The sequence below is a fragment of the Cydia fagiglandana genome, chromosome 21 (assembly GCF_963556715.1).
Source record: "Cydia fagiglandana chromosome 21, ilCydFagi1.1, whole genome shotgun sequence".
Lineage (NCBI taxonomy): Eukaryota > Metazoa > Arthropoda > Insecta > Lepidoptera > Tortricidae > Cydia > Cydia fagiglandana.
This window is the reverse complement of record NC_085952.1, coordinates 12,847,224-12,869,798: the sequence shown is the minus strand read 5'-3', so window position 1 is coordinate 12,869,798 and position 22,575 is coordinate 12,847,224. Positions and strand designations below refer to the sequence as shown.

Genomic DNA, 22,575 nt, shown 5'->3' with positions numbered 1-22,575 from the left:
CCAGGATAAAGAACTAAGGAAAATGAAATAAATAAATCTGACTATACTAGTGAAGTGAACTCAGTACAAAACGTTCCATTTTTAATTAATTAAAAACTAAGATTGACATTTAAAATTTTCACGTAAAACGGAACGTTATGCAACAGCTGTCATGAGAGGATCATTCAGATACTAATTTTAAATACCACAACTTGCAGTAGATAATTTATAATTACTTCAATAAAGTTACGTTTGTTAGCTACTCAATTATATTATTTCGTGTAAAAAGGGAAATGCTTTATCGAAGTATTATTTCTTATTTCAGTTTATGTAAAATAACAACTAAATGATAAGAAATAAGAATGTAAGCGCGTTCGAAAACCATAAATGCCGAAACGTACTGAAGGGGCGCCGTAAAAAATAATAACAACTTCTCAGTTCTCAGTATATTCGTATTTATTATCTTATTTATTTAATCTAAAGTAATCATATCTGTATTCAGCATCCAATTGAACAATTCTTGCACTCTGTACCAAACGGCTGGCGTCAACCGGCTGTTACGTAACAATTAAAACCTTGATTCTAGTTAAAAACATAACCATACAGTTTACGTAATTCCGTGAATAAATTGACCTTGGCCATGGCTGGAAATGCGTTGCTGGGCCGTAGTGCTACGCTGTTGTCGCGGACTGCGTTATCATCAATAAAAAGTCACATTTTACCCAGAGAAACAGTCAATAGTTCCTCGGCAGTAACCGGCATCAGACATTTATCAGTAACTCCCGCCACAAACATGAAACTCGTTCAATTCTCGCAGAATTCCAATCCAGAAGTAAGGGTGGGGTTTTTAGAAGGAGGCAATGTCGTGGATATAAATAAATTGAACTCCAGTTTACCCTCTACCCTCTTGGGTATTTTGCAGAGTGGTGACATTGAAAAAGTGAAAAAGTAAGTATTGTATATTTATGTTAAGTGTAAGTACACAGTTCAAACGAAAATAAACCTTGTGTAGTTGCTACAAAAGTGTAGTTTTCAAGAGAATTTAATACTCCTTTGTTAGGAAATGGTTAATTTGGTAATAAAACGGACAAAGGGGCAACCTTTTGGTGCAACAGAAACATAGAAAAATACACATCTGGGTTTCCTTTGTTTTATCCTGGTTTTGAGCCTGCCCGGGGTAAATGTGTTTAGGTGTTTAGGTTTTACATAGATAATTTTACACCATGGCAATCCCTAAAAAAAAACCGGGCAAGTGCGAGTCGGACTCGCGCACGAAGGGTTCCGTACCATAAAGCAAAAAAAAAACGGAAAAAAATGCAAAAAGAAAATGGTCACCCATCCAAGTACTGACCACGCCCGATGTTGCTTAACTTTGGTCAAAAATCACGTTCGCTGTATGGGAGCCCCACTTAAATCTTTATCAGCGAATCAGCGAAGTCTTAGTAATAGGTACCCTTTGGGTACGGAACCCTAAAAACAATTATCTTTTGGACTTTAATTTTCTGAGAGCTCAAGGTAAACAAAGCTATGCCCAATCATACTGGGCGATGGCAGGTTTAACTTTGTAACAAATTATTTTCTTGGATTCAACTATCTCTTTCTCTTTGGTCGGTCCCTCATGTCTGAGGATCGTGGTCAGTATCAGGGTTGCATCTGGAGCGGATGATCTGTCTCCACCGGTTTCTGTCCAACGCGTCTCTGACGACCGTGTAGAAAGCAGAGGATGACGAGTCTTTAACTTTAACTTCAACTATATTAACTAGTTACCTATTCTTTTAAAACCCTGCTCAAAGTACTTTAAAGTTTAGTGTATGCTTTATATGATTTACATATGATTACCCATTTAATTTTCTACCTTAACACATATAAAATAAAGTCAATAGTTACAAAATTCCACCAGATTACATGATACTTGTAATATTAACCCTATTCCCATTGCAATAAGGTAGGAAATCAAATAGATAAACAACATGCTATGCACAAACTAAAAATAATAGCATTGTATCTATATTTTTGTAGCATTCTTGTTATCTATGTCACTTTTATCAAGAAGTAGATAAACCACTCTATAAATGTTGATTTTATCACTGTTTCTTTAATATTGAGACATATATTTTAGTTTTTATACTACATACATTTAATACATCTTTGTTACCTTGAAAAGTAGTTTAGTCCTGCAATACTTAATGAAATTTGATCCAGTAAATATCAATACCACCAATCATGCCCATCATATTGCTAAACCAAAAATAACTTATGTGGCAAGGAGAGGGGAGGGGTCAAAAATCATGAAATTCGTGTGATGTACAGTCATGCTCCATAAATATTTACGCCATTTAAGGTTCTAGCTAAATTAGACATTCCATAGCGTCAGTACAGTCGCCATCATATATATCGCAGCGGCCAAGGTGTTCACAATATCTGAACAAGCACTCTAACGCCTTGACAATAGAATAAATGAATGAATGAAAACATTTATTTTCAGGCAACTATTGGCCCATAGATAAATACCTTAAAACTAGCATACATATTAATACAAAATATATCTTAAAACTAAAAACACAATTATGGCTCCGATGCAGTTCGCAACCCCGCAGTGTCAGGGAGCCGGCCGCGGAACCGCCGGAACTTGACACCCTTCGGCCAAAACTCCTCCTTGGTGAAGGTCGCTAGTTGTTCAGTCGGAACGCTCAGCACAAAAGGATTAAAATTCACATTGTGTCGAGATTCCAACTTCACGACCCTCAGGATGATTCCGGAGGCGTGCTCAGATATTTGTGAGCGCCTTGGCCACTCCGATATATATGATAGCGACTGTACAAACAGCAACACTCCTAACGCATTCACTGCCAGGGGGCGTGGCCTAGGAACAAACCTGTATGACGGTGAACGCACATGTGCGTCAGGGGCAGTGAACTGTACATTGATGGACCTTATTACAAAAGGCATAGGGTCCATCGAGGCATAGTTAACAGTGTGGGCGATGGTATTGGCCAGCCAAGCTGATCTAATGATGGAGACCATAGGATCTCTGTCATAAAAAAAATTAACCTTATTGTGTATGTATTGTGTCACAGAATAATAGTACTAAGTACAGAAGACTCACTCTGTAACAAAACGCGTCTGTCACGATCAGCACAGATATGGCCGCTAGGTGGCGACAGCGCCACGCGCGGCTTGAAGCAAACCCCAAAATTGGGGTCAAACGGATGTAGTTTGTAGTTTTAGCTATACTTACCTGTAGTAAAGCGACGAAATCGCGGAGTGAGCCACGCCTGATTGTGTATACTTTCTTGATGAGTATTAGTTGACATTTAAAAGAAAAGTACAGTCTGCAATAAATTATGCATAAAAAAATTTTTTTTTGACAAAAAACTTTTTAATTTCAGGCTAAAGTCAACAAAGGAAGCATCAATTCCGCTATCATCAGTTAACTTGGAGGCACCCATTACTGGCATGGACAAAGTTCTTTGCATAGGTATGTTCATTTATACTACCTACATTGCAACTCTCAAAATCCCCTTATTCATGAACATTTACTAAAAATATATATAGCTCGTTTTTTTTAGCATTAGAAAGAAAGTCTTTTAATTGAAAACGCTTTTTAAAAATCAGTAGCTACTACTTATGAAAGCAGAAGAATATAAATGATTGTATTAGATTCATAATTATTACATATTTGCCGTAAATTATTTTTAAAATGTGTTTTTCAATTAAAAGACACTTCAAGATTGTTTACCTTATTTCTAATGCTAAAAAAACGAACTATAAAGTTAACAAGCCGATAATAATCGTTTGTCCCTTTCCATCATTATGATACGTCGGAAAGGGACAAACGATTATTATCGGCTTGTCAACTTTAGTAAGCGTTTATGAATAAGGGGGTTAGTCAGTGCAGTACATAAGTTCTGTCAGAGGTTTTTACTTTGTCTTTCGACTTTATTGTTAAAGCTAGAAGTATACACATATTCAAATCGAATTGTTTGATCTTCATAATACTGATAAATTTGCATTAGATATCACGGTATTCCATCAATATCATCAGTATCAAGATATCAAAAAACACTTGAGAGTTGTCACTGCTAAAATAATATCTATGTATGTACTCGTAGCATTAGCGTAGCATTAGGTAGCGGTGGTGCCCGAGTGGATATGACGCCCGACTTTCAATCCGGAGGTCGCGGGTTCAAATCCTGGCTCGTACCAATGAGTTTTTCGGAACTTATGTACGAAATATTATTTGATATTTACCACTAGCTTTTCGTTGAAGGAAAACATCGTGAGGAAACCTGCATACATCTGCGAAGAAATTCAAAGGTGTATGTGAAGTCCCCAATCCGCATTGGGTTAGCGTGGGGACTATAGCCCAAGCGCATGAGAGGAGGCCTGTGCTCAGCAGTGGGACGTATATAGGCTGAAATGATGATGGATGATGACTCGTAGCATAGAGTAATATAAGTAAAGAAAGAGTGGTAATTCCATACATCAATTTTCTTACCAAAACGCGCGGCATGTAGCGGAATTTATCAGTAGGTACTGCTACTTGACAATAGATGTCTCGGCGAACGAAAACTCTAATGCTCAACAATTTTCAGCTAATATTATAAGCGGATTAACTGGCAGTCTATTTCCAACCCTTTCTGCTTATAATATTAGTTGTAAATTGTTTTAATAATACATTTTTCGTCAGTAGCTATAGCTATATACACTTGTGACATCTGGTGTCGAGTAGGGGTACTGATAGTTCCGCTACACGGCGCTAGATGTCGACAACGAAATAACGCGCGTTTTTGTAAGAAAACTGATGTTTTTTTTTATTATGAATGGGCTGATGGGGATGTATGGTGTTACCACTCTTTCTTTACTCTATGGCAGCGGTCGGCAACCTTTTAGCAGCCAAGGGCCAAATAGTAGTTAACGGAGGTGACGCGGGCCGTACTTTGTTAATATTTATGACTTTATGAGACATTGTCGTTTGTCACTATTACATACAAAATAGCCAAGGCGGCACTCGGGCCGCAAGTAACAGGTTCACGAGCCGCATGCGGCCCGCGGGCCGCAGGTTGCCGACCGCTGCTCTATGGTATGTAGGTAGATACATAATATGAAAGATGTGTCGGAAGCCGGTGTTGCTCGAAGAATACCAAGACTCGAGCCAAATATATGTAACAGCTGCAAATAGTACCATCAATCACGCTCCGCTATCGTTGCTCCGCAACTATACCTTTATAAAATCAGGCTCAAATCATATTTCTTTATTTATACAATTCGTTTGCACTAGGGCTTAATTATAAGGACCACTGCGAACAGCACCAGCTGACCCCCCCTCCCGTTCCCATGATGTTCTGCAAATTTGCCAGCTGCGTCATAGGCCCTAAAGATGCTTTGAAGATAAGATGTATTACTGAGGTCATTATACTCATTAATATCTTCGCGTAGATTATTTATATTGATATTAGTGCACCATTCTAAGTGATATTTTGTAAACCTTGCATAGAAATAAGGTCATAATGACCAGTTGAGGCTACCTTTCACTAAGGCGAGATAAGAGGAAACCTGCGAGAAACAACCAATAGTGTTCAGGCATAATAGAAACATGTCTATCGGCTACGTAATTCAAATAGCGCGGGAAATCGCCGTGCTTGCATCAACCGCGCGACAGCCACGCCACTCGCCGGTTAGTTCCCTCCGTGGCAGAAAAGGGAGCTAACCGGCGAGTGGCGTGGCTGTATAGTGTGTGGCGCTATTTGAATTACGTAGCCGATAGACATTTTTCTATTATGCCTGAACAAATAGCATAGGTTATCTCCTCGTTTCAGCTGGAAAACTGCATGCCTCATCAAAAAGGCGCTCAGGAAGGGCAGCCTAAAAATGTTGTTGGTAGCAAATAGAGAGCCATTTTAGTTGTACTTTGACAGTAGAGTATTTTCGGTAGTAGCTAACACTAGCTACCTACCAGTGGCGGCGCGTCTATAAAAGCCAATTCCCACCGACTTGCCTGTTTTTGGACGTTTGAGCAGAGTTGTAAAGCAAATATGTAATCTAAATTAGCCCCGGCTTGCCTATATATAATATGCCTGGATGTTTGACGCGCCGCCACTGCTACCTACTTATATCACATTTACCCCTTGCTATCCACCGATTCCTACGTTCGTTCGTTCGTTTTTGTCTGGCAAATTTAGACCCATGGGAGTTGAGAGGTTACATAGCTTGAAGACGTAGTCTAATAGATGTACTCGTATTACAGACAGGTATTATTAAAAATTACATTTCTCAGTGTTTTCTAATCAAAATTAGACTTTCATATTTATATGTAATTATCGCTCCGGAATTATTCCTCCACCGCAATCGCCCTCTAAATCCCTATGCAAGAATGATTAGTTTCGCCAGGTTTATAAGAGTAATATAATTATAATAATATAGTTGTGGTCAACGTTACTGCCCCACGTGCGATAGTCTTAAAAAGTAAGTTCGGATTTGCTAGCCATATCAGAGGGCCTACCGCGAACACCGAAGTTCGGAAGTTGCGGGCATTTCAATCTCTTTTACTCCAATTAAGGCATAATTTAAAGTGACTGAGAAAGATACCCGCAATTTGCGAACTTCGGTGTTCGCGGTTATAGCCCTGAGGTCCCAGAGCTGCACGTTCGGAATTAGCCAGGGTCGCCGTTGCCGTTCACGTCTTGGATAGTTATATAATGGTAATATATTTGGCTCATATCTCTTCTAAGGCCTGAACTACATGGACCACTGCAAGGAGCAGAACCTGACGCCTCCAGCGGTGCCGATGATCTTCGGCAAGTTTCCCAGCTGCGTCGTCGGGCCTAAGGATGCGGTGCGACTGCGGAAGTCTACATCGGTTGGTATTACTAATTTGAGATGTTAAAGTGCAGTGCCATTAACCCTTTTACAGGCATAGTATGATTTATCGACCACATATGCGCCAATAGGATTTCAACTTTAGCATTCCGATTTAAGGTTTAAACTAGATTGGACATTCGAGAAATGTGACATGTCTTCTAATTAATCAGCTGGATTGATTGGAATATATTTGGATATTTTTGGAAAAACCTTGTTTGCTTGTTTGTAAATTGGTGCGTCCTGGAAAAGGGTTAACAGGGTGTCCCTGTAAAAACATAAATCGAAATTTCGTTTATCTGCTTCTCTATCACGCTTGCATATTCGAGGGATAGAGATGAAGATAAGGAAATTTTCGTTTTTCGCGTCAAGTCCTCAGATATTTGCGAGAGCGGCAGTGTTCACTAGCTTCTATACCCACATATTAATGATGTTTTTATGTCGCACAAAAGTGTCGCTCTGCTGCTCAGGTCTAACAGTGGGATCCTGAAAAAAAGAAACACTGTAAATTTTTTATAAGCACACTATATGAGTATTTTGTATAGCAACTTAGACACAGTTTAGCAAGTTTATAATTTTGTTAGAAGTGTAATTTTTTTATAAGTGTAGATAAGTACTACTTCTTGTGTCAGATGCCTATGTATGAATCACAGGGTCCACTCTCGTCAAATTGGGGTCAATTATTGAAGCAAATTGAGCATGTAACTCATACCGCGTAGGTGGCAAGTAGGTAGGGACGACGTGACACGAGACAGATAATGGTGCAGTTGAAATAGGAATAATGGGGGGGGGGGGGGGACAAACGACTCACAACGGGAGTAGTCGTGTCAGACCCATCTCTATCTATCTAACGATTTCGATGTGCTATATGGGAGTTTTCGGGGCTGAAAAATCGATCTAGCTAGGTCTTATCTCTGGGAAAACGTGCAATTATGAGTTTTTATATGTTTTCCAAGCAAAGATCGGTCTCCCAGATATTTATTACTTATGATGACTTCCTTTTACTTTCAGATCCTTAAGAGCCAACAGGAGTGGTCATTTCTCCATACAAACGTACTCGACTGTTTCCTCCGTGGGTTTTGAAGATAGAACAATGATTTGTTCAACACAGATTAATATTGTCAATATCTGTGTCGGACCGTTTAGCTTTTTTTGATATTATTGTTTTTTAAGGCGCTAGAGCCCTTCAAAAATGGCCAAAATGGCCTAATTAACTATGCCGCAATGAGAGGCGTAGTATTCAAAACTAATATCAATTAGCCAAAAAAACAAAACGGTCCGACACAGATAATTTCATAATCATTTAGATTTCCAAATTTGGTTACGATTGGTTAAGTTTTGGAGGAGGAAACAGTCGAGTACGAAACCTCGATTTATGAGATTTTTACGCAGGATTTTTCGCCTTGTCCTTATCGCACTAGTTTTATGAGCTGCTTCCGTTAGCGAGACGGGTATATTTACCTAAAATATTTAAACCTCAGCTCCTGTTTCGTCTTAACCTATTATTTTTAATTACTTACAGAAAGTGGACTGGGAAGTTGAACTAACCGTAGTCATCGGCAAGAAAGCGAGCGACGTAAAGGCGAAAGACGCGTTCGACTACATTGCCGGCTACACCGTGGCTCAAGATATCAGTGCCAGAGATTGGCAGAAAGAGAGGAATGCTGGACAATTCTTGCTCGGCAAGGTAAGAAAGACGCTTTCGAGTACTATGCTAGTTACACCGTGGGTCAAGATATCAGTGCCAGAGATTGGCAGAAAGAGAGGAATGCTGGACATTTGGACAATTCTTGCTTGGCAAGGTAAGAAAGACGCTTTCGACTACTGTGCTAGTTACACCGTGGCTCAAGATATCAGTGCCAGAGATTGGCAGAAAGAGAGGAATGCTGGACATTTGGACAATTCTTGCTTGGCAAGGTAAGAAAGACGCTTTCGACTACATTGCCGGTTACACGGTGGCTCAAGAGATCAGTGCCAGAGATTGGCAGAAAGAGAGGAATGCTGGACATTTGGACAGTTCTTGCTTGGCAAGGTAAGAAAGACGCTTTCGACTACTTAGCTCAATAGTGGGACCGGATTTTTGCACTAAAAGTTTTGATAATTCTAAAGTTGAAAAAGTGATACTTATCTGATATAGGACATATTTTTAAGCATATATGCTATATATGATGAAAAGTTAGAACGAGCGTTAGATATAAATTAGGTATTTATATATTTTTAGTAATGATTTTTTAATATTGAATTAAAGTGCAATGTTTAAGTTCCATTGTTTATAATATGTATGACGCTTTATAATGTAAAATTATTAGAATTTTTTTTAACGTGCTTCTTTGTCAAACTACAATTAGCTTATTATTTTGTCGATATTGAATTAAAGTTTAATAAATCCACAACAACATATCTAAATTTATAAGTTAATAGGCAAGCTAAAAAGCTAGAAGAATAAGATATATGCTTTAGAATTAATATACGTTTTTTGTCCTATAAGATCTAATATTGAATTAGAGTCTGTAAAAATAAGTCTATTACTATAAAATAATATACGCAGCCATATTATGGAAAGTAAGAAATTTCTGTGTGTAGCTTGCATTGTAATAGTAAAATCTAGTTAAAAAGGCGCGAAATTCATACATACGCCGCGCTGGTCCGTCAGTCGCCGGCGCGGCGCTCGAGAGCCTATCATAGCCTACCTATACTTCGCCCCTCGCCCCACCTCCCGCTCAGTAACACTGTCTGTCTTTTCTTATCATTCATTTGTTTGTTTACCGTGCACATATATAAATTAGATGCGGACATTACGTGAAATTAAAATATCTTATTAAGTAAAAATACCTACAGCTGGTCAATCAGATCTTGTCAGTAGAAAGAGGCGGCAAATTTGAAAAATGTAGGTGCGAAGGGATATCGTTCCATAGAAAATTTGAATATCGCGCCTTTTTTTAGTGACAAGATTTGCTTGACCAGCTATATTTCATTATCTTGACTAATATTGTAATAAAAATGTACAAGATATTCACAACTATTTTTTACTATACATAGGTTGTCAAAGGACTGTCTCATTTCAAACATAGACAGGGAGAATCATCATACTATCTTTGACTTACACTAGTACTAGCACCCAAAAGAAAAGGATGAATATAGTTTTTTGTTTTTATTTACTGACAAATTGGTTTGACCAACTATACCTATTTCTGGTTCCTATTGTCATGTCCTGTCCTATTCAACGTCAATATCATAATATGTATAAACCAACTGATCAATATTACACGGTATACATCCTGAATATACAATAAGGTAAGTGGCCTCACTTACCTTATTGTATATTCCGTGTGGGCCGTATATGCCTATATACAGCCCACCTTAAATTAAAATGATTTTTTTTTAATAAACAGGATATGAAGTATGAAAAACTCACTCGAATAGGTTTCTCATTTATTTAAGTTTCTTCATTATACCAAAATAGTTATAAAAATATTACGATACTCTTGGAAAATATACCTTTTATAAAAGTCCTATTATGGGCCTTATTGAACACTACCAGTGTATTACTTAATCCCGCAAAAAATAATCATTTTGACAGTAGGTAATAACAGATTTTATTGTTTTTAACTTAAGACTTATACATATACAAATAACAATATTTGATACTTCATAACAGGAGGATTTATTTATAATAAGTGAAAATAATTATTTTGGGTCTTAATAACTAAAGATATAAAAATTGTCTAGTTTACGCCAAAATAGTAGGTAACTAAACATAAATCTTTATTAGTTACAGTAGTCTCATCTTTTAACATCTGGGGGCACGGCAGTGCCCCCGCCAAGACGAGAAAAGCGCAAGGGCACTATCTACCTTTTCTCGAAGCGCTTCGTCGTTTTTTGGAACCCTCATAACTTGGGGTTGGATTATACCAGACAAACAAAGTTCTCGGACTTATTAAGCATATCAATTGCATAGCTCTTATACTTTAGATTTTATTCATATCTAAAAACTTCGATTTCGTCACTGACTCACTCACTTGATGATCATCAATACCGGGTACTTCCTGAAGTCCTCTAAGAAGCTGAAATTTGGTATGTAAGATAGTTTTAGTACACAAACAACAAATAAATTCAAAAAAAAATTATCCCTAAGGGGATGAAGATGGGGTTTAATTTTGTATGGGAAATCAATAATCGCTGAACCGATTTAGTTGAAATTTGGTATGTAGATAGGTATTGTCATGGGGAAGGATATAGAATAGATTTCAACCTCAAAGTTTACCCTTACGGGGTGAAGGCAGATTTCAACCCCAAAGTTTACCCTTACGGGGTGAAGGGTTATATGGGGAATCAGTAAGAAGTACATTGTGTAACAGATGCCCCCAGATACTTATTTCAGGATTTTTAATAGTAAATCACCCCCAACCCTTTAAATTAGGGGATGGAAGATTGTCATAAACAACTTACAAAAAGAAGTGAAATCCCATCAAAAACATTTTGATGTACAATGTTGCCCAAACGAAACCATAAGGCTCGCACTGTCAAAAAGTTATCAGATCTCTTGCCAAGCTTCTAACTCTACAAGCCCTCTAACTTTACTAGCTCTACACCAAAAGTGTGTGGCTTGGCCGTTTCGTTTCTACAAGAACTATTGTATGTAAGTATAATACAAAAACCGCCCAAATGCGAGTCGCACTCGCGTTCCAAGGGTTCTATACATTACACAATTTTTAACAATATATTTTTTTAAGAGAAAAGTTAGTAGTCTTTAAAAAACCCGTAGGTATCGGAAAACTAGGTACTTAAGTCCGACTCACGCTTGACTGCACATTTCTAATAGGTTTTCCTGTCATCTATAGGAAGAGAGCTAATATGTGTATTTTTTTCATAATTTTAGACCCAGTAGTTTCGGAGATAAGGGGGGAGGGGGGAATGGTCATTTTTTGCGTATTTTCTTAAATAACTTCTAAACTATTTATTTTAAAATTATGAAAAAATATATCTGAGATTCTTACAATGAGCCCCTTCGTTTGATATATATATATATATATATATATATTTTAATTTATTGAACAATAAGCTAAATAAAGTACATTATTATTACAAGACCCATCGTGGGCAAAACCTTGAGGAGGTTTGTATGCCGATGGGGAGTTCGAGAAAATAACATGACAATATACATATCTATCTTATACTAATTAAAATTCTAACAAAATTCTCTTATATTAATTCATATTCTAATTCTCTTATATTAATTATAACAAGATATAGTTTTTTTTCTTCTATTTATCATTCATCTCAAAAGTGACCCCTTTATTTGAATTTCTATTATTTACTTTACGTGTATGTCCTTGGGCTAGAGACTTACATGTGTATACCAAATTTCAACTTATTGGTGCAGTAGTTGCGGAGCAAATAGGCTGTGACAGACGGACAGCCAGACACACGAGTGATCCTATAAGGGTTCAGTATTTTTCCTTTTGAGGTACGGAACCCTAAAAATAATGAATTTAATAAATTTTTCACCTTATGCCCATGTGGCGGTAGCGAAACAGCCAAGCCACATATTTTGACTAAGGTGTAGAGTTAGTGAAGTTAGGGCTTGTAGAGTTTGAAGCTTGGCTCGACAAGAGATCTGACAACTTTTTGACAGTGCGAGTCTTATGGTTTCGTCTTAGCAACAAAATTTACATGAAAATGTGTTTGGTGGGATATTTTATTACAGTAAAAATATTTATTCGTAACAGTAAGTATTATCTTTTAACATAATTTTTACAGTACATCTGGTGCTACATTACGACCGGTGCTATAATAAGCACGTTAAAACACTCCCTTTGACCATGTTTTAAAATTCGTCACTCGTTGCAAAATATCTATTTTTCGCAATTCTATCGTAAAAGAAAAGAAAACTAACGAAGAGGTTTTACGCATACGAGGGCCGCACTGAAAGTTTTGCGTAACTTTTGAATAAAATCATTTATAACCATAATAATACATTTATTGCTTCTCAAAATGTTTCCCTTTACATTCTATGCACATATTCACTCGCTCAGACCATTTTTGGAAGCATGAGGCCCAATCACTTGACTGCATGTTTTCGACGTGGTGATGAAACGTAGTAACTGCCTTATCCGGGGTCTTAAATGTCAAACCCCAAATTAAATCCTTAATTTTGGGAAATAGATAGAAGTCACAGGGTGCAATGTCTGGATTATAATCCGTATAAGAGACATTTTCCACGTTTTCGTAATTAAAAAATGTTTTTGCCTTTATTGCGGTATCGGTGGACGCATTATTATGACGCAGGAGGATGCGGCTTCTCGGTCGTCTCTCGCGGTCTTTTTCAATGACTGCGGGCACACAAATGGTAGTGTACTACTCAGTATTTAACGTTCTTTTATTATTTAAAAGTACGGTACAAAAAAGTCGCGTTTAAAAAAAACAGACGATCAAAATGTTTGGCAACGCTTTTGGCTTGTTGAACTTCTATGGGCCTCCTGTCACCTTCGAAAGACCCATTGACTGGACTAATGCCTTTTTTCCGGATCCTAGCAGTAAATCCAGATTTCATCTCCTCTAACGATGTTATATACAGCATTTGAACTTTCTTGCTTGTACTTACGCAGCATTTCTCGGCACCAGTCAAAAAGTACCTGTTTTTGGACTGAAGTTAATTCGTGAGGAATCCAAAGACAACAAGGCTTCCCGACTTTTAAATATTCTTGTAAAATCTTTTGTATTTGTCTCATACCTATCCCTAATTGTCCTCAAATTTCGTCATAGGTGATTCGTGGGTTTTCTTCAATGAGTCGTCTCACAGTAGCCACGTTTCCTTGAATGATCGCCGTGGACGGTCGACCTTCACGAAAATCATTATCTAGAATAATACTGTCTCTACTAAATTCACCATACCAACGCCTCACGATGCTCAGATGTGGTGCTTCAATCCCAAAAGTATTTTGAAGGCAAGCACTACACTCTTGCGGAGTAAGCGAACTTTTAAAATCATAACAAAATCATAGCTCTAAAAATATTTTCGCGTTAAAGCCACGTTCAACGCACTGACTTACTTTGACAAGCCATTAAAAACAAAAGACGATCTTTTTGTCGCCAACATTTGTCACATTCCATAATTAAAAGCCTGTATTTTTTTTAAATATACAATTCATAATTTAAATGTTTACCAGTGGCCAGTAGTGCAAAACATTCAGTGTGGCCTATGTAGTAGGAGAGAGGAGGAGTTTGTTAAGAACTATAGACAATAGAAGAGGAAGGATGCTTGGGCACCTGATACGACACGACGAATTTATCAAAAATATCATAGAAGGGAAAGTTGAAGCAAACAGGAAGAGGGGAAGACCAAGGAGAACGTACATGGATCAAATAAAGGAAAAGATCATCAAGTCGTGTCGTATCGGGCTGTCAAAGAGAAGGCGGAGGACCGCCAAACATGGAATTTGCTCCACCGACAAGAGTCATACTCTTAAATATATGATGATGATCGTAAATACCTACCTATGTATTAACAAAAAAAAGTCACTTGTAATTAGTTACTGCCTTTAAAAAGTATAAGTGCCTCAATGTTATTAGACTTTTTGATTCTTTAAAACGTCTTTAGGTCAATAAAGCAAGTGAAAAAGTTAGACCAAAAAAAGTCTGCAGCAATTTTGACAGCCCACGCAGTGCAAGTGTTATTTATAAGTCATAATTTCATAGAAGTTTCTTCAAATCGACCTTATTAATAAGAGATTAAAAATATTGAAAATTATCTTAAAATATTTTAATCTAATATTTCATCTCATACGTTCAATAAGGCCCGGGACTAGACCTTTTTACCTGCACTGACAGTGGGCCTTCTTAGCAACAAGTACAAATTCAGAATAATTGGGAATAATAGGGAGCAACTGCTATTTTTGAATGCTGGGCCTTGTTACCCGCCGGGCCTCATATGCCTGCACCTCATCTACCTTATTTATTTGTTTTACAAGGGGAAAAGTTGTTGATTAACCGCTCGTGCTAATATTGATACCCAAACAAGCGAAACATTTTTTTTTATTAAATAGGAGGCAAACGAGCAGACGGATCATCTGGTGGTTAGCGATTACCGCCGCCCATGGACACCCGCAACACCAGAAGGGTTGCAAGCGCGTTGCCGACCTTTAAGATGGGGGTCTTTGAAGGTTTGAAGGTCGTATCGGACAGTTCATTCCACAGTTTGGCTGTTCGAGGCATTCACAAATTCAAACATTCTAAAATTGAACCACGAGCGTAGTTAGTGGTTCGTAAAGTTGAACCTTGAGCGTAGTGAAGGTTTCAAGGGACGAAGGTTAAATAAAATTTTCACCACATCAGCTCGTAAAGGCCCTCTTGATTGTTCGTAACGGATAAGAAAAGTGGCATTTAATTTGATGCAAATTTTGAGTTGTTACCGTAGGTAAATTGGATCAGTTGGTTGGTAATATTGACTTTAAAATGATAAATATTGAATAAAAATTGATTTTATGATAAAGTAAATATTATCGGAGATGATCGCTCTTAAAAATATATGTCGCTAGTCATTTATAACCTAAAAGCGCCAAATTACGCAAAATTATATTGAAATGACACCTGTGTATTGAATTTGAAGAAAACTTTAACAAGGGTAGTTATCTGTATGACAATGCACCTAAAATAATTTTCAAATGTATCTATTATTTCTGTACTTAACACGATAACGAATTCTACGTAAACGAAACCGCGGGCAATCCCTAGTACATATAGAAATAAATAAGGGAAGGTAAGTTTCCATTAGTGTACTGTGTAAAATAACTATTTACCATTGATAATAATTTTATAAACGCTTTGCGTATTTTTAAGGGCACCGCGCTAACCGCTAGCCCGCGACCGTCGATCGCTGCCTCCTGCCACGGCGCACAGCGCGGCGCGCGCAAACGCCGCGCGTTTGAAATGTAACTTAATATAAGCTCGGAATGCATACTTACGTATCAGTATTTAGTGTCGCCGTGATTTTATATTTCTAATCTTTTGTGTGAGAAGTAAGATCTTTATTATGACCGTGTAATATTAACTCTACAAACTTTAATTCAATATTGGCTATACTGCTTAACGAGAAATCAATATCTAGACAAGCACATTGTCTACATTTCTAACTTTTTACATGTATACTAAGTTGATAGATAATATCGTAATTTTGCAATATCAGCTACTCTAATTCTGTATTTTCATAATAATTCCTGTTTTTACGTTCACCAGAAAGCAGCTGTTCCAGATTTCTAAAAACCGAATAGTGTGAATAAATTAAAGTGTTATTGAATATGTTAAAGTTTTTTGTAACTTTAATTTTATATTTACATAGTTATTTAGCAAAAATTAAAAATTTAAATATGGCCGAACGCTCCACCTAAAATTTTCTAACTTTTTACATGAATGTTATTTAACATGCTTACAATAACATATCAAAAAAGAAAAAACTTTAATGTTATCAAAACCCATTTTTGTTCCACCGCTGGTCTAACTGTGCTAGTTACACCGTGGCTCAAGATATCAGTGCCAGGGATTGGCAGAAGGAGAGGAATGCTGGACAATTCTTGCTTGGCAAGGTAAGAAAAATGCGTTCGACTACATTGCCGGTTACACCGTGGCTCAAGATATCAGTGCCAGAGATTGGCAGAAAGAGAGGAATGCTGGACAATTCTTGCTTGGCAAGGTAAGAAAGACGCGTTCCCCTACATTGCCGGTTACACTGTGGCTCAAGATATCAGTGCCAGGGATTGGCAGAAAGAGTGGAATGCCGGACAATTCCTGCTTGGCAAGGTAAGAAGCTTTAGACCCCTGAGTTTATAGATAGGTAGAGGTAAAGTCAAGACTATTGTCACAGAAAACTGTGACTCCATGACAACGTGACTTCGCAGGCACATACAACAAGTTTGTCTTAACGACCGTAGGGTCCTCTTACTATCTTCCTACTCTGCCTGATGATCTCAGGATATCATTGCCAGGGATTGGCAGAAGGAGAACAATGCTAGACAGCTGGGGCAGGAGCTTGGCAAGTATCAAGACTGTTAAGTATCTTTAATCATGTACCGTACTCGCCCTAGATATTGAAAATAAGAGTTGTCGTGGGTTGCGCGACCCTTCCCGGTGGTACCCTTTTAAGGTGCGCACTGATTAACAGTCCGCCGGACGGTATCGGCCTGTCAGTTGTTCGGGACTGTCAAAATTTTGTTTTGACAGGCCGATACCGTCCGGCGGACTGTTAATCAGTGGGCCCCTTTATTCTACCCATGATTAGTATGGATACTACTAGTAATCATTATTTAAGTACTGGAGTAAAACCGTAGCTCAACTTTAATCACATGTATAGTCGTTTTTCTTTAGCATTAGAAATAAGGTAAACAATCTTGATGTGTCTTTTAATTGAAAAACACATTTTAAAAATAAGTTACGGCAAATATGTAACAATTATGAATCTAATACGATCATTTATATTCTTCTGCTTTCATAAATGATAGTTACTGATTTTTAATAAGCGTTTTTCAATTAAAAGACATGCCAAAATCGCTTACCTTCTTCCAAGTTCTTCCTAATGCTAAAAAAACGAACTATAGTGAGAGGTCAATGTACGTAACTACCTGGTCGCTGGCCGTACTATATCGACCTCGTTACCTTAATTTGTCCAATAGAAAGTAATAAATCTGTGAGGTCAGCCATTTGAGGGGTTAATTCAATTTCGCTTCGTATTCTTTGTAATTGCTGCTAGTGTCTACATGGATACCGCAATTTGACATTTTCTGAACACCCTCTCTGTTTCTGTCTCTGTTTATTCTGCTAATGTGAGTATAAAACGCGATTTTTTACTCATTCCGTCCTTTTTTTTTCAGATTACAAATTTTATAACCTCAGAAGTGGTGGTAACTTTTCTCCGCCTAATGAGTATCTAAGCACTGAACTATAGTGTCGTTGACATATATTACAAAAGGTATAAGGGCCACCGACGGACAGAGGTCAGAGACCGACGGTTAAGAGTGTTGCTCTTTGTACCGCAATATTATGCGTAGATAGGTAGGTAGGTACCATAGGAACCCTAGCATTTCGGAAGAAAAAGTTAATTAGGTTAAGTACCACTACTTTTGAGGTTAAAAAACGTCTTTTATACCATCCCGTCATGGCATTGTTACTTTCCAAGATTTATCCGATCTGATCCAATGTCCAAACTTTTTGTCCATCAGACTGTCAGAGTTGCATCTATTTGTAATTGTTCAAAAAACTCAGAGCACGAGTTGAATTTACTTACTCTTAGGGCTATTTTCAACAGTTACTAACCCGGGGTTAACCGGTTAAACCTGGAGTTACCATGTTTACTAGTACAATTTGAATTTGACATTGGGGTAATGGTTTAACCGGTTATCTCCGGGTTAGCGGGATGGTGCAAGTGGCGCTTATAAGTTTAAATTGAACTTACCGGCTTTGTTACGTATGTACCTATTTTTCTCAAATCTTGGAAGGTACTTTAATAATGAATCTAATGGATATCATAGGAACATTAGGATAGGAAGTAATAAAATTAAACAACTACATTGTTTGGTAGTTTTTTTTATTATTTTTAATTTAATGTTTTTTCTTTTCAGGCGATGGACACATTCTGCCCCATCGGGCCATGCGTCACCACTAGCGACGAAATCGGTGACCCGCAGAAACTGAAAATCCAGTGTTCTGTGAACGGTGTGGTCAAACAGACCAGTAATACTGATCAACTTGTCCATAAGATACAAGATGTCATCGAGAGGCTGACCTCGTAAGTGGGCTATTTTATTTAACTACATTATTAACTTTCTTGACAACCCTAAATAGCCGTAAAAGATAGTGCCATAAATAAGAATGCGATAGCATGATGCGTCCCTGAATCGCTCTCAAACTTCGGTTTTATAGGAAGTGTCCTTAAAAAATAAATATCTGGTGGTTTGTTATATTTATTTGCGTATTTATTTTTGCGGTGGGACGGTGGGAACAGTAATTGCATGTAAAAAATACGCAACTAAGTATAACGGGTTAGCACTGATTGACTAGCACGTTATCTTTTACGCGGATTAGCAAAGTAATATTTTGGTTTAAATTTGAGTCATAAATTAATACTTTCGACCATACCTAAGCCATTATATTCTCTGGCTTCAGGTTTTTCGTTACAAGTCAATGATTTTTGGCACCCCTACTCGTACATTTATATTGGGATGTTCTTTTTTTATAATTATTTGTTATTTTTTTCGCAGTGTGATCACATTATTGCCAGGGGATATTATCCTAACCGGGACCCCAGGAGGAGTAGGCATGTACCGCTCCCCCCCTGAATACCTCAAGCCGGGTGACGTCATCAAGAGCGAGATAGAGAATATCGGCGAACTCGTCACAAGAGTTGAGGCCTTCTAAGATTGCAATAAAAACGGGCCAGTTTGTGTGAAACAGTTGCACAGTGTTCCGTTTTCATTGTATGAGTAATATTGTATATAAAATAGTTTATAATGTATAAAGGTTTTATAATATTATAATACGACTGTTCAATAATATATTTGTTTTATTATTAAAATTCAATTGAATGTTATCTTGCTTTACCTACCTAATTAAAAAAAAACATACGTACCAACAGCTTAAAAAACAAAAAATCTAAACTACTGTAAAGACCGTAACAGACTACCGCACCGCGACCTTGGTGCGCCGCACCCATAAGTGACAACGAGAGAGTTAGTGCGGTAGTCTGTTACGGCTTTAAGCATCTCATCATAGAGGGCGTTGTATAGTGCATCCTATTACAACACCAATTTATCTGCTGGCATAGATGGCGCTGTATAGCGTCATTTGAATTACGATGAAATCAAAGTACTTAGTACCGTGCAGTTGCAGTACCTATTTAGCCTCGTAAGGCCCAAGGTCCTACCTAAAGTACTTATTCAGTTCGATGAAATTTAAATCATACCCAAATGGAACAGAGTCGCATTTGTATTGTTTCGTTAAATTTTTATACAAAGCAAAATCAACTCTATTTCTTACAAGATAGGTTCAAATTGCAGTGGCAAATTTTGGATTTTTCATTTGTATGGCTGGGCCTTAGGAGGCTATGTCAAGAACCTAAAAAGTCCACGTCAATGTAAACTGTCTAAATACTACTAGTAAATAAGGCTACCATGGCTATACCTATTCAAGACTTCAAGACCCAATATTTTAGACATCCTATAGTCTGTATCTTTAGGTGTTTAAATAAAAGTATACAAACAATTTGTAAATTTTCGGGTAGTTCTAACATTTATTGGCTAACCGACCAATTTCAAAACCGCCTGGATCAGTCACTTAACGACCTGACTTTAACCTACATTATTTGATCGTGTAATGTTTTCATCTACCCTTAACTGGCTTATGGAGCCATTTGAGGGTAGATTTTGTTTACTTTTATTTAAATACCTAAAGATACAGAGTATAACTACCTACACACAACTTTCAAGTAATATCCACCTGACTCCATCAAAAAATTATGTCACCCAACATCTTCGAATTACGAACGTAAACCGTCGCTGATTGGCGAACAGCTCAGCCAATTGAACCAATGGCTGTCTTCCGTTCACCACAGGAAGAGCCATTTGCCGTGCTCCCTTTCATAGTCCATTAAATATAATGCCAAGGGGACTTATGGACTTATTGAGTTAAGTGGGATACGGGCTGGCGCGCGGCCTCCGAGGCCGTTTATATGACGCGAGGCAGGCGAGTCCGTATAAAATGGTGTCTAAAACTAGCGAAACGGGAAGTGAATAGATTTAGAGTAATTTTGTCATTGAGATATATTGGTGTATTATGTTGTTATAGGTTATTGAGGGTGACAATACGTGAGAGTGGTTTATGCATTTTTGATGTGTGCACAAAAGGGCAATTTGTTTTATCTAAATTTGTACGAAATGATACCTAAACCTATTTTATTAAATTAAGAAATTCTTAAAACCGACACTTGACGCTGACACAAAAACCGATGAATCACATAATGTAGGTCCTAGTTTTAAAGAATTTATTAATATAATAAAATAGGTTATCATTACAAAGTAACCTTGTAGAGTCAAAGTAATGTACCCCGACCAGACTACTGATTTAGGTAACTATTAGGTACTTCTATCTTGCAAGTCTTGAAATATTGAGTTGCAGATCTTCAAATCTTCACAATCTGGCTGTCTCTTCCGTCTCTGTCGAGCACTAAACACTCATTGATAAGCACTTAAGCAGCAGGAGATATCCAAACAACTCCTGCGGCACTAGTACTTAGGAACAAGATTTAGTTATTCTATTCTCTTCTGTTCTTCTTGATGTTTCTTAACCTGTGAAATGTTACAATTATCACTATATCGAATTTTGCAGACTAAATCAAATAATGCCTATATAAAATAAAACATAATTTAACCGAACCCTCGACCGAATCCTTATTTTTATACCCGAACCGAAACTTAGGCTAGACACTACCGAAAATACAGTTTTGGCGCTACCGAATTTTAGCCGATGCTGATACCTAATACCGAACTTTCGGTCGTAACATGATTTGAGTGAATTGCAAAAAAATTTTACATAGGTAATTAAGCACCTGTAATTAGTCTAAAGTTAATTGATTCCATTGTGTTTCGACAGCTAAGCCATTTCTATTTAAGTTAGATGCATGAAAGTGTGTTAGCGTATGCTTATAGACTTATACGAGTATGTGTACGATTTAAGTACAATAAATACAATTTACATAGTTAATTTTCGTAACACAGATGAATCAATTAAGTTAAGACTAATCTCAGCTTCTTAAATGTGCTTAATTAGGTTTTTTTTTCGCAATTCATTCATTTCGGACACTAGTGTACCTACACACATGAAAAAGTTAAACAGCTATTAAGTATAAAATTTTTAGTTCTAGCTGATGGCATGGGCGCCGGCAGCGGGGTGCAAGGGGGTGCACCCCCCTGGCAAGAAAGAAAACACGTAGGAAAATGTACAAAATAAATATTTTTTACCTGAATACGCCAGCATTATTATGTTATTGTTTAGGGATGTAACGATACATGATTTTGCCGATACGATACCGATACCGATTTTTGAAGTAAATAATCGGCGATACCGATACAGATACCGATATCAATGGCACAGTAGTTAGCTAATAGATATAACAAATTCCTAAGGAATTATATACTTATTATGCATAAAACATACATATGTATTAATAGACACTCGATTTTGTGAAGCGTGAAAAACTGTAAAACTAATAAAGAAAAATGCCAAATCAAAATCAAAGAAAACATTTATTTAGGTAACCACCAAGCAATCAATGCAAAAGTAAATCCAAATCAGTAATTATAGTTCACTTTAGGTAGTTTTTACCCGACTACGGCAACGCAAAAGGAGGGTTATTTGTTATGGAAACAAAGTGTATTCAAATTATTAGCAGCGTCATTCGTTTCGCGCGCTTTTCAAACTGTAATATCGGCTGAATTTAAATCGGCGATGCCGATATATCGGTCTGCCGATTATATCGGCCGATATATCGTATCGGTATCGGTATCGTTACATCCCTATTATTGTTTGAATAAAATTGCATATTAAGTATTGTTAATAACATTGACACGTACTTAAATGACGGCATCGAGTGCTTCTATTACACATGCACCTCCTTGAAAGTAATCCTGGCGGCGCCCATGCCTCATGGTGATTTTTCAAAGTAATATACATCTCGTCAAATACTCCAACGAACCG

The 22,575-nt window shown here is 37.4% G+C and overlaps 1 protein-coding gene across 1 annotated transcript; it reads left to right on the top strand.

Moving 5' to 3' along the window:
- Positions 1 to 417: 417 nt before the first annotated feature.
- Positions 418 to 19,377, top strand: LOC134675203 (fumarylacetoacetate hydrolase domain-containing protein 2-like). Its single transcript, XM_063533412.1, has 6 exons — positions 418 to 927; positions 3,369 to 3,457; positions 6,711 to 6,838; positions 8,360 to 8,524; positions 18,447 to 18,613; positions 19,086 to 19,377. The coding sequence occupies exons 1-6, from the start codon at positions 620 to 622 to the stop codon at positions 19,240 to 19,242; spliced, it is 1,014 nt and encodes a 337-aa protein (XP_063389482.1). The 5' UTR covers positions 418 to 619; the 3' UTR covers positions 19,243 to 19,377.
- Positions 19,378 to 22,575: the final 3,198 nt, after the last annotated feature.

Coding starts and splice junctions, on each gene's coding strand:
- LOC134675203 (XM_063533412.1), top strand. CDS start 620: ATGGCTGGAAATGCGTTGCTGGGCCGTAGTGCTACGCTGTTGTCGCGG. Junction 928..3,368: donor GACATTGAAAAAGTGAAAAA/GTAAGTATTGTA, acceptor TTTTAATTTCAG/GCTAAAGTCAACAAAGGAAG. Junction 3,458..6,710: donor GGACAAAGTTCTTTGCATAG/GTATGTTCATTT, acceptor ATCTCTTCTAAG/GCCTGAACTACATGGACCAC.